General features: G+C 43.7%; 1 protein-coding gene across 1 annotated transcript in view; it reads left to right on the forward strand.

Annotated features, from left to right (window-relative positions):
- LOC308312862 (VPS10 domain-containing receptor SorCS3-like) overlaps positions 1-13,040 on the forward strand; it is a 127,382-nt gene that overhangs the window by 6,941 nt on the left and 107,401 nt on the right. The window contains exon 2 of the mRNA XM_080759615.1: positions 1,604-1,762. Within this exon, the coding sequence (XP_080615741.1) occupies positions 1,604-1,762 (159 nt within the window). The remainder of the gene's footprint in view (positions 1-1,603; positions 1,763-13,040) is intronic.

Consider the following 13,040-nt stretch of genomic DNA (forward strand, 5'->3'; position numbering starts at 1 on the left):
CAGAATGTTTGAATGTTTGTGAAAACCTATGGGATTGAGTTGAGTGAACATAAGGCTGATCCAAATATAAGGTTAATGAATAATACTGCTCCAATGCAACGCTGCCTTATCTACCTGGAAATAAAACCTTTTCTTTTTTTTTGTGGCTGTGGTGATATGTCACGATGATTCGATCTATTTAGGGCTTTTTAGCAAAATAATAAAAACTTTAATATCTGATAGCCTCACTCCCACCCAGCATTACTCATCTGCGAAAAGAAAAGCCTGGTCACAACCTGAGGCAGAGAGAATAGCCTGGTCACAACCTAAGGGAGAGAGAAAGGCCTGGTCACAACCTGAGGCAGAGAGAAATGCCTGGTTACAACCTGAGGCAGAGAGAATAGTCGACTAAAATCTTATGACATTTAGTCGACTAAAACTAGACTAACACTAAGACATTTCCAGGTGACTAAAATGTGACTAAAACTAAATGAAGTTTCAGTCCAAAGACTATGACTAAACTAAAATCGAAAGTTGCTGCCAAAAACAACACTGGTCTATTGCTCAGTGGGATTGTAATGATTTGCAAACTAATTACAAGCCATTCCTTTTTGTTACGCTCATTCTAGTCCAAAGCTGATTCAGCCAGGGGCATGGTGGCAGTAGCGCCCGTGATTACAGCTTGGGCATTGGCACTGTGTGAAAAGATGTGTTACAAAAATCGTGGGATGAAAATGTATGAAAAAATATAAAGTTGATTCAGCCAGCTGACTTGAACCAAGGCTGGTCCCCATGAGAACCACTGCTCTAAGATTTGTGATGATGACCGAAATTAAACAACAAAATACATATTTATAGTTAAATGTAGGTATAAGTATCGTCATATTCATACATCTTATCCATAGCAGACTATTCAGACACGGATTAATGAGGCTGTATACAGTGTCAGCCAGCTGCACAGTAGGAAATATGGATAAATGTTTACAGCCAAATCTACAGTGAACGTAATGAGGAATATACAATCTATTGGCAGTAAAAAACATTTGCAGCAGTTGGCCTAGCCGGCAGTCCTCTAATTATGACACTTGTCTAGTGACATGAGCAAAAGTGTCAGGATTACAAGCCTCACTCCCACACAGGGACCCAGGCTATGCCCCTATAGGTAGGCCTTGTCTAATATATAGTGCTCTTTGTGCCTTTCTTGGTTAAGTAGTCTTTCTGTGCGAGTAAGAGGAACAGCACAGTTCAGTACAGTTGCAAAGTACTGAACTTCTCTTAGCCAAGCAAGTGGAAGTTTTGTTTCTGCTGACACTGCCGCGCTCCTAATATCTCTGTTCTGTCTTCTCTGTTCTCCCTATCGTTTCCATGCACCACTCCGCTCACTCTTAACTTGAGTCCTATATATACCCCTTCATTCTGCCTCCTTCCTAAATGCATAGTTCACATCTATATGCATGCTTTTAACGTAACCTGCCATACGATAAGCTTATAAATGATATGCATGCATGCACGCTGTATATACATGCTTACACAAATGCAATTGCAAACACGGCCCTTCTCTCTTTTCCTCAGGCATCTCACTTTGTCTCTCACTCTCTTTGCTCTCCTTATCCGTTTCTCACAGATCATGGTGCTGACGGACCCGGAGTTTGAGAGCAGTGTGCTCATCAGCTCTGATGAGGGTGCCAGTTACCAGAAGTACCGACTGAGCTTCTACATTCTCAGCCTGATGTTTCATCCCTCACAAGAGGACTGGGCCTTAGCCTATAGCCATGACCAGAAGGTGAGACGTCGGCACATTCTTTTTCCTTTTTTTCCTGTCTGTCGCCTGCGGTCATTTGGCTTGATTGTAATGAGGATACATCATCGCACGATGCCTAAGGCTGTTGAGAGAGAGTGCTCCCAGTGACGACACCCCTTGACCCGGATTAAAATTGATTAAATGAGAAATGCTCGCAGCCCAGCTCAGTTATAAATTACTGGAGGCCTTTAAGACCCTTAATCAGAATTTCCATATCAGCATTTTATTGTCAACAGTGCCCATGCATATAGTGACTGTATAGCAGCATTGACTATGCATTCATCTTACAATCCAGCGCTATATCCAACTTGACATAATTGCCTTAACCTTTACTAGGCTGTGCGACACTATATTCATAACACTGTTCACACACACTGTGAGGCAGTGGCTCGCGGCAGCCTTGGAATCAGAAGGTCCTTGAGCAAGACACTTAACCCCCAGAGCTGCTTATTAATTCCATTGAGCAGGTTGGTGCCCTGCATGCGTTTCCTGTCGATGTGTATGTTTGTATGTCCATATATGACCATGCTGTCCATATGACAGTGACATGTTACTTTCAGGAACCTGTGTTCCAATAGATCCAATGTAGTTATATAAATCACAAGCTCTTGTTGATATTTTTCACTGGTTTCAAATGTTAGAACAGCTATAGTCTACAACGTCCCAACTTGTGCGACCCATTGTGAGCCTGTCGATCGACTATTGTTTTGTCGCTATACTTTTGTGTGACACTGCTGTGTGACAAGGTTGGGCTTTCATTTACGGAAACTGCATAAAAAGTAGAATTTTAAAACCCGGGAAAGCATCTCTGTTTTGGCTATTCAAAAACAGCAGACAAGCTGCACACGGCACATCACGTTGTGCTGTGCTGCGTGCTTGTACATCTGCTATTTTTGAACATTTAAAAAAAATCACACACGTGTGAACTGAGTGGTGCAATTCCCCCCCCCCCCCCCCCCCCCCTCTCTCTCTCTCTCTCTCTCTCTCTCATTAGAGACACAGCACTACCCCTCTCTCTGTTTCTGGCGCCCCCTACTGGTATAAATAAGTAACATGCTCGTGCTCATAGACACACACAGGTACACAGGTACATGGACATTGCTGGTTGTAGGAGTGGTTGCACCACTCAAAAAGTGTGTGAAAAATGTTGAACTAGATAAAGGTCGGGGCACAGGTCTCCACCAGGGCAGGTACAGTATGTGGCCTCCTGGTGGCGCCAATGTGAAAAGGGTGGGATATATTCCTCAGCCTAGTAGGAAAATCATAATAATAATGAAGAAGCCACTCCACAAAATGTGCAATTTAAATGTAATATTCAGCATTTTGTTGCAAAAAAATCACCTGTTGGTGGCGCTATAACAGGCCAATGTGAAAAGGGTGGGATACTGTATATTCCTCAGCCTCGTAGGAAAGTCTGTGAAAGATTTCACGTAAATTGCACACTGCATGATTTGAGGCTTTTTGTTCAAAACGGGCCTGGTGGTGCTATAACTGGCCGTTCTGGACATTTTTGGGCAGAGGTTCATTGTGCATCGACCAGGTTAACGTTGCCAGAGATTAGCTGTACACACACACACACACACACACACACACACACAAACACACACACACACGTGGACACACACACACACACACACACACACACACGGACACACGGACACACACACACACACACACACACACACACACACACACACACACACACACACACACACACAGGCATTGATAGAATCGGCCTCAGGATCTTAATACAAGGTTGTTGCCTAACAGCAATGTACAGTACATACAGTACAGTACATGCAGCATTTTTTACAAATTCTACCCAGTGAAGGAAGGTCTACCGGCCTTCATGGACAAAGATATAATCTCTGATCCGACCGACCAAAATGACTTCTGTGCATTGGGAGATATATCTCGCCTGCACGGTGGTCAAGATGATTGACACGTTGGCACCTCGGAGTCTTCCAGACAGAACTAACAAAACGCCTCTGAAAAAGATCAATATCTGCCTGATCCAGAAACAAGAAGCCTGCAGTCCCTGGTGGTGACTTCATTTCGTTTTCCAGGTGTTGATGTATAGGAATAGGGTAAGCAGGTAATTCTTTACACACAAAAAAATGGGTCAATGCATTAAATGCATTAATTTTGTACCTGGCGTTATGAATACTTTAACCCATTTAGGCCTGACCTCAAAATTAAAAAAAAATCTTATTTTCACGATTTTTCAAAAAAAAAAGATAGCTAAATTATAACATAATGTTTAAAACACCAAAAGGGGTTCCCGCCCCAAAAGGGGTTAAGATCCTGCTTCAGACACATGGACCCTATAGTGTCCCTTTTCTGGGGCTAATACTAGCCAATCGAAAAATACAAGCTCACAACATGTCACATTGCGGCACGTTGTGAGCTTGTAGATTGGCTATTTTCAGTGAAGAGCTTTGGTGAAAAGGGAAAAAAGGGAGTGGACGTGGACCTGGTTGGCTATAGACCCCTGTGGCACTCCAGTCTATCAAGTGCAGGGTTTAAGTGCTTAAAACGGATTAAAAACATTTTTTTGGGGGAAGAACTAGCCCTTCAGTTAATCAGTTCACAGGCCAGCATCACTCTATTTCAAATTTAAATGGATTATTACGTTAAAGCCCACCAGGTGGTGTTTTGGAGTGTTGAAGAGACTCCATGGGTTTACTGGAGGACATCTTAGCCCTCCACAACAGTCTGGATGGGGAGAGATTTACACAGCTAAAACCTGGAGTGTTAATTCATCCTTATTGGTCAATTTTTATAGCCTGGCTAACACAACTCTGGACTACAGCCAAAGTCTGGGAAGGCTCCTTTGATCTTATCGGCATATTACATAGATAATTAGGGGCCTGTGCCGACGGGGTCCTACGCTGTTTGAATATCAAATCTAATGAACCGCGATCTATGTATCATAGAACATAAAACAACAGTGTCACTTTGTTCTGTTACTAAATCGTTTGTGCTAAGACTGATTTACTTCAGTGCATATGGCCGTGTCATACCACCGCAATAGAATATTCTGTGTGTGCGCGCATGCATGCTTGCATGCATGCGTGTGGTACGCAGACAAGCACCAGGCCTTTAGTGACAAAGAATTTGTTCATAAACCATGCATGGCTGCCTGGGGGAAGTAGTACTCTAAATGGCACCTGTCTCCATTCATGCAGTTTGCTAATTACCCTCAAAATGTGAGAGATGCACATTGGCACCATAAGACTAGTGCGGCATGATAAATTAATCTTCCATCCAGCCCATGCTACTGTGTGCAATACGTGTCACCCATCCTCTCTCCACAACTACTCCCCTAAACTGTGAGCTCTCTTGGTCAACCTAGTTTGCTGTAATAGAAGTAATTTGGCACTTCGGCGGTGGCTCAGGGGTAGAGTGCCTGGATGGGAACCGCAAGGTTGCCAGTTCGAACCCGGGCTCCCCCAGAGTTACTGTCGAAGTGTCCTTGAGCAAGACACTGAACCCCTAATTGCTCCCGATGTGCTAGTTGGTGCCTTGCATGGTTTCCGCTGCCATCGGTGTATGAATGGGTGAATGTAATGCACAATCTATGTAAAGCGCCTTGGATAAAGGCGCTATATAAATGCACCATTTACCATTTACTTCTCTCCCAAACTCAACATAATTTCTACAGTTCTGTTACTGTAGCAGAAATAAGCTTTTAATATGTTCCTTTACAACTAGCAGCTGGTAGAGCTACATTACATACTGTAAGCTTTCCACAGACCCCAGGGGCAAGCCAAGACCAGCAACTGAGAAAAGCTGCGTGTCTTCTTTTTTAATCCTTCCTCATTTTATCTCAATTCCCTCATACAGTACACTGTGGTCTCTTTGGCTGCCAAATCCCACTGTTGGCCTGGGGAAGGTGTAGAGTGTAGACTGTAGACAATCACATGCACCCTTTATCCACATGGAGTTTTCCCCTGGAGAGATAGTGTAATGCATGCAGAGGTTTGACGCTATCTCAGCCCGTTATCCCTTCACCGCTGAAATAGTCTCGCACCTTTTTGGTGGTCCTTCCTATTTGGGATAGTATAACTGTTCTTGCCCTATACATTTAATTTAGAAGTCCCCGGTGTATTGGTAAGCAGAGATTTCTGATTTAATGTTTGTGTTAGGACAAAACAGCCGATTTGCTCAGACACACCTGAACACGCCTGAACTAGAAAAAAACACTGTTGCACATAGGATAGTATAGGATATGTCATTGCACCTTTTAAAATCCTGCTTGACTGGATGTTAGGGCATCTTATCTGAAGTCGTCAGGCTACAGTTATTTTGTTTCCCCCTGGGAGACCCCAACCCCTTTGCTTCAAAGCTACAGTGAAAAAAGCAGTTGTAAATGTATACGGCTTGGAGGTGTGCCGTGTTTTGCTTCTTCTTAAAGCAGGGTATAGTATTAACCCATTCTGACCTGAGATCAGATTCATACGAGGTTTCCACTGGACACACACTGGTCTGATGAACCCATTCTGACCTGAGATCAGATTCTAAAAATGTCAGTCGTTCTTCAAATTTTTCAAAAATAGCAGACCTACAAGCTCGTATCGCGCCACTCGGTGGCGCGATATGAGCTTGTAGATCTGCTATTTTTCAATAGGTAAAGCATAACATGATGCCAACACCAAAATGGGTGCCCGGTCAGAATGGGTTAAAGTTGAAGCTTCTTCATACAGACGAGTTGAAGAGCAGACGATGTGGCCACTGGGGAAATCACCGTTCATCTGTATAGTACTTTTCTTTGTCATTCGCGTCTGATATATAAATCACCATCATTATCATTATGTAAAAGTTAGGATTTTATAAATGTACCCGTACCTTGTTTTGTAAGAGTTGTCAGTACTGCAGTGACTTACATTAGGGGTTCTCAACCCGTGGAGACATTGCCAAAGCATTTCCGGGGGTCCCCGGCCAAAAACGTTGAGAACCCCTGACTTATACAGCACCAACATCCTCTCAACACAAACGCTTAACCCATTCTGACCTGAGATCAGATTCATACGAGGTTTTCCACTGGACACACACTGGTCTGATGAACCCATTCGGACCTGAGATCAGATTCTAAAAAAATGTCAGTCGCTCTTCGATTTTTCAAAAATAGCTCATACCGAGTGGCGCGCTACGAGCTTGTAGGTCTGCTATTTTTCAATAGCTAAAGCATAACATGATGCTATAACACCAAAACGGGTTCCCGTTCAGAATGGGTTAAGGCCTATTTTCTGCCCGTCTTGTCTATATAGCACACACAAACGGAAGCAGAACACACTGACACATTGAAATTCCATCTTGTCACATTCCCTTTCAAGCCCAAATACCAGCTATATCTACAGTACCACAGCAGCAAATAACCCAACGTTCACTTCAGAAGCATGAACAAAAGAGACACATCTTTGCACAGTTATATGTCAAGTGAGAATAAGGGCTTTCAGGTTAAGCTAACCTAAAAATGATCATTCTTGACTTCCAGGAAGTTGAGGCCGGTCAGGACTGCAGTGGTTCCCAAATGGTGTTGTGCTGAGACGGGTCCAGGTGTGACAAATACACATTATTATACCAGTAAGACGGCCTGAGGGGGTGACGGAAAACTGCTGGGCGAGTGCTGGCGCTTTGGCATGGGGGGGTTACTGTAGATCAACATAAGGGAATTAATAGCTAGAAGGTCCTGGGTTCGATTCCCGCTCTGGACACTGTGGGTGCTGGCGGCGTGTTTCCTCCTCAGCGTCATCAGTGCCCATACCCGAAGGCGGGGTTGGCGAAAGGGCCTTTCTGTGTGGAGTTTGCATGTTCTCCCCGTGTCCCCTAGGGTAGGTACCCTCACAAAAAACATGCAGTAATCCTGGTCACTAAACTGCCTCCCCCTGGCCAGCCGGGGCGCCTGATGGAGGGGAAAGGAACTGGTTGGAATAACGTGTTCCTTCCACGCGCTACGTCCAACCAGGGAAACTCCCCCCTGTCAGGTGTAAAGGAGCAACTTGGACACTCAGGCATGAAGGAAGCATGAGTTCAAGTCCGCTGCTCTCCCCTTGTCCCCCATATATTGGGACTAGGTTGGTGGAGGGTGTGTAGAGCCCAGGATCACATTAGATGATTGACACAGGGGTGAAAAATGGGTTACAAAATCGTGGGATAAAAAATATATTAGTAACATAATGGAATTAATTATGTACTGGCCATATGGAGCGTGTCTTGTGTGTACAGGGTTTGATGAAGTCAGATCAATGTATGGAATGTAAGAACAGGAAGGACGGGTGGGGAGGATCAACATATGGAATGTCAGAACCGGTCAGCTCCATATATGGAGACCTAAGGGTTTGAGGTTTGAGGTCAGCTGGCCGGCTCCATGCAGATCTAGGTGATGATCCAGTCTTCTCCATGTATGGTTCTCCAGGATTGGTCGTGATCTCCATATATGGAGATGGCCATATACAGTATGGTGGCGTGACGTTTCACGAGGCGTGATGTCACGAGGCGTGACCATAATATATGAAGGTATGATGTCACGAGGCGTGACCATATATATGGAGGTGTGATGTCACGAGCCGTGACTAACACAGAGATGCAGGTTTTCAGTAGTAAATGCCGTCGCAATAAGCCAAAGGGATATCTCTGTGACTTGCAGAGGGGAGATATTAGACTTTTAGGCCATCAGGCTGAGATACAAGTGAACACGTGTGTGTGTGCCGCTCCCAACCCCATGTTGCGTCTCGCCTCATACGGACACCCCTGCTGCAGCCAATTACAAGCCGCGTCTCGCCTCATACGGACACAATACTTGGTGTGGTAGGCCTATTTCTTCCCATGCCACAAGTATGATGTGAGAACAAAATGGCCACTGGGCAGTCCCCGTGAATATACCCTAGGGCTGCCAGCTCTTGCTGCTAATATCATTAGCGTGTAGATTGTTTTCTCAGCTGTTGATACAACGGAGCAGAGCTCTGCGATCTCACCACGTGTCAGAAAGGACATTATTTCAAGTTGAGAGACGACGGATACAAAAACGTTTCTCTCCCCTCACGCGCGCGTGTGTGTGTGTGTGTTTAACACTCAAGCGCTGCGGCGGTTGTCTTGTCTTGCACAAACAGCTTAGCACAGTTGGGTTTGCGGACCCCCATGAAGCATTCCCTGGGGGACCATTTACTACCACCTGCCTCAAAAATTGATTTATTTCATTTGGTAATATGTGCCCCGCATCCCAAGCTGATCTCCCGCTGACCGCAGCAAACATTCTCTCTCGAAGTTAACTAACGCTGTGCTGTACTTTGTTTACACATTTCCTAATACAGAGGGATATTCTATACCTATACCTATATTATGTACCTAAAACCTAACCCAAAGAAAACGAAAGATTTGCGAAATAATTGGGAAAATAGCAGTGGTGCAGCTTGTAGGTTGGCTATTTTTGCTATTTTGTTGTTGTGCATCAAAGTATCTGGTTTAACCCATTCTGACCTGAGATCAGATTCATACGAGGTTTCCACTGGGACACACACTGGTCTGATTAACCTATTCTGACCTGAGATCAGATTCTAAAAATGTCAGTCGTTCTTCGATTTTTCTAAAATAGCAGACCTACAAGCTCGTAGTGCGCCACTCGGTGGCGCGCTATGAGCTTGTAGATCTGGTATTTTTCAATAGCTAAAGCATAACATGATGCTAACACCAAAATGGGTTCCCGTTCAGAATGGGTTAAGTGGTCCCATTTGACAAAACCATATAGATATGATATTAAGCCTGGATTTTCCAGTCAACCTGGCTGAATTTGACCGTATCTAGGTTTCATGAAAGCAGTGGCACACATAATTGACCATGGAGATTCAGTCTGTGGCTAGCCTGCTGTGCAGACCAGGCCAACAACAGCCATGCTTGATTCATCCTGGTGCCCTTATCTGTTCAGTCAGCAGTCAGTCCGATCAGAAACCAATGAGTTTTTCACAGTTATTCCATGTTCGTGCCTGGTGGTACGGTGTACTGTATGTTGCCTTACTGGAGTGGTGGAAAAAAGTACTTTCACTTAAGTAAAAGTGTAAGTACTGCAATGTAGATTTACTCCAATTACCAATAAAATAAATGTACTCAAGTACATTTTGGCGACGCATTGTGAGCTTGTAGTAGGTCTGCTATTTTCAAATGGCTGAAATGTGATTAAAGGTTCAAAGTGGTTCATGTACAGTAGGCCTATGTTTTCTAATCAAAATTAAAATCTACAAAGTAACTAATCGTAAAGTAAAGTAGCCTATTGGAAATTGGAAATACTCAAGTATTTCAAATACTTTAGTAACTACTGTACTTAGTTGCTTGACACCACTGCCTTACTGTGCGTATGGTGTGTACGTTACCTTACTTTTACTAGCCTGCATTAAAATACTACAGGTACACACACTGTCATTCAGTTAAGTACAGTACTATGTCGTTTCACTGGCTTAGAGAACTGATATTCTGAAATCTAAATCCACTTTTAAAACAAATAAAAAAGCACCATACTTCATAGAGAGAGAGACAGATATTGCACGATAGGAGTCCTTATAGCAGGATTAAATTACACAACCCATGAAGCCTTAACGGATTTGATTTGGTTTTTGTTACGCCACGGCTCAATCATTTGATCACGGTGATCAAATGCAGAGTTTGCATTGCAAATGCAGAAATCACTGCAGAGTTACTGACCAGCCAGCCCGTCATCAAATTATTGGCCCTGGAATTGGCCTCAGGAATTGGACAAAACCAACCTCCTTGAACTCGAGGCTCCATGGGATGGTGTAATTCAGAAACGCTGCCCCAGACTGGCCCACTACAACAGGCACGCAGATGGCAGATACTCTACCGCCCTGCCTCGGCACACACACACACACAAACAAGCCCTAATACCACCGCTTGAGGTGTGTGTGTGTGTGTGTGTGTGTGTGTGTGCGTGTGCGTGTGTACAAACAGAAAATAATTACCAATTTCTTCCAAACAGGAGAGAGAACTCTCTCCTGGATAAACAAGTGAAACTGGAGGTAATCAGACAAAAAAAGAAAACAAAAATAGCATTTTTTTTACTGGAACACTATACATTTGAAGGTGATACATTGTCTTTGCGAATGTCTTTCTCCTGATTGGTAGAAATTGGCATCCTGACCCCAAATCCTATTTTCTGTTTACTGACGAGCTCGAGAGATGTGGGAGACCCCTATTGTTGACCAAATACTCTATAGCAATGATTCCATTTCTTTTTAAGATTTGTTTTTGGCTTTTCTGCCTTTATTGATAGTCACAAGTGAATTAGAAAACAGGAAAACGGGAGAGAGAAACATGCAGAAAGGTAGCTTAGTCCAGTTACCCTGGTTAAACATAGTACCTTTCCTTTCCGTCATGAACGGGACATCCCATGAAGCCTTGAATTCACGGAGGTTGTTTTTGTTGTCGAATTCCTGAGCCAATAATTTGATGACGGGGTGGCTGGCCAGTAACTCTGCAGTGACGGTGATCAAATGATTGGGCTTTGAATGAACACACTATGCAGTATGCACTGTCAGGCCAGAGCCTATTATGTGGCATGTCCCTGGACTGCTACAGTATACTGTAGGCCAGCAGGCACTCCAATAGCAATGTCACTGGACCGCTAGGCCAGCAGGCGCTCCAATAGCAATGCTCCTAACATAATGTAGAGCTGTAACTTTAACAGAACCTGCACCGCCTATAATGAACAAATGTTCCTTTGTGAGACGGTCCTCAATGGGCCCAGGATAGAGCGGCCAGTCCTGACGAAGCCAGGCCCAGGAAATAATTCTCAATGCGTTTTTCCCATAGACATTTCAAAAAGTATTTATTTAAAGGACAACTTTTGTTTTTTTTCAACCACGGTTCATGTTTTAGATTGTGTAATCTTTTTTCATCTTTCTTGCTTTATTTTAGCAGTTTTTTACAGAGGGGCGGGGGCATTCGACCACGGGGCTAAATATGTATTTCTTTACAAAATGTTATAGCGATTTATTTTTGTATTCTTTACTATAGTCCTACTAGACCCCAAGAAATTACATTTGGCCACAAAAGATCACAGGATATATTGAATGTGTCAAACTGGGGAATTGAGCCTATATGACACACAGTGCTTCCCCCAGTAGGCTACCTTCACATTCAGTATAGATCCTGTTATATTTTGTGGCCAGATGTAATTTCTTGGGGTCTAGTAGGACTATAGTAAAGAATTAAAAAAGTAATCGCCCCCGCCCTCTGTCAAAAACAGCTAAAATCCCTAAATGAAAGAAAGCAGCAAATGAAAAAAATGAACACTCATCTTTTACTTTCTCTCATAACAACCTAAAGCATGAACCTTGGTTGAAAGAAACTAAAGTTGTCCTTTAAAGACCTTTTAAGCGTCGTACAAAGCCAACTCAAGTCGTGACAAATCATGACAATAAACACAAGAAGAAAAACAAGAAAAAACGTGTTGCAACCTGCCGTTTTCTTCTTCTTTCTAATTATGTTGTCATGATTTCTCACAACTCGAGTTGGCTTTGTATGACGCTTAAAAGATCTTTAAATAAATACTTTTTGAAATGTCTATGAGGAAAAGGAACAGGGAATCATTTCCTGGGCCCTGGTAGGGGGCGGCACTGCGACGCTCTATTGGGTAAACATTTAGTGTGTGTTGAGCGAGGACCGACAACACAGCCTTGAGGGCTGTTTAATGCATGCATGTGTGCTCCTATCAACTCTCCTGGTGGCATTAGGGCTGCACTACTGTACTACAGATGGAGGGATTAGTGCCATTAGTCAGGTGGTGATGAATGGCTTGCTGAGGAACACTAATAATACAATAGATCATGACTAAATGTTCACGGAGGGGTGCTGTCATCAACGGGTCAATTCCGGAGGGCACGGAAAGCGTGCCTAACCTTATAACGAGAGACACGCAGAGCACTGGCATATGTTGCCGTGGTCACACGCAGGGGCACACGAGCCTCGTTTGCATGAGAACACACGATATTCACTCGTGCACAAACAAGCGGATAAACAGGCACCGCGGTCGGGGGGTGAATGTTGTGGGAATGTGATTGAGATGGCATGTTGTTTAGACAGATGCTCACTGTTGAACTGTTTCCTCTATTATTTACCTTGTTTATTGAGTGCACTTCTTATTGCAAATTCACACTTGTAAATTGCACTTCTTCAGACATACGGTGGATAGTGGAATGAACTGATCTACAAGCTCGCAATGCAATGCATCACATTGTGAGCTTGTAGTAGG

This window comes from Protomyctophum bolini, assembly GCF_963924005.1.
Source record: "Protomyctophum bolini genome assembly, chromosome: 3".
Lineage (NCBI taxonomy): Eukaryota > Metazoa > Chordata > Actinopteri > Myctophiformes > Myctophidae > Protomyctophum > Protomyctophum bolini.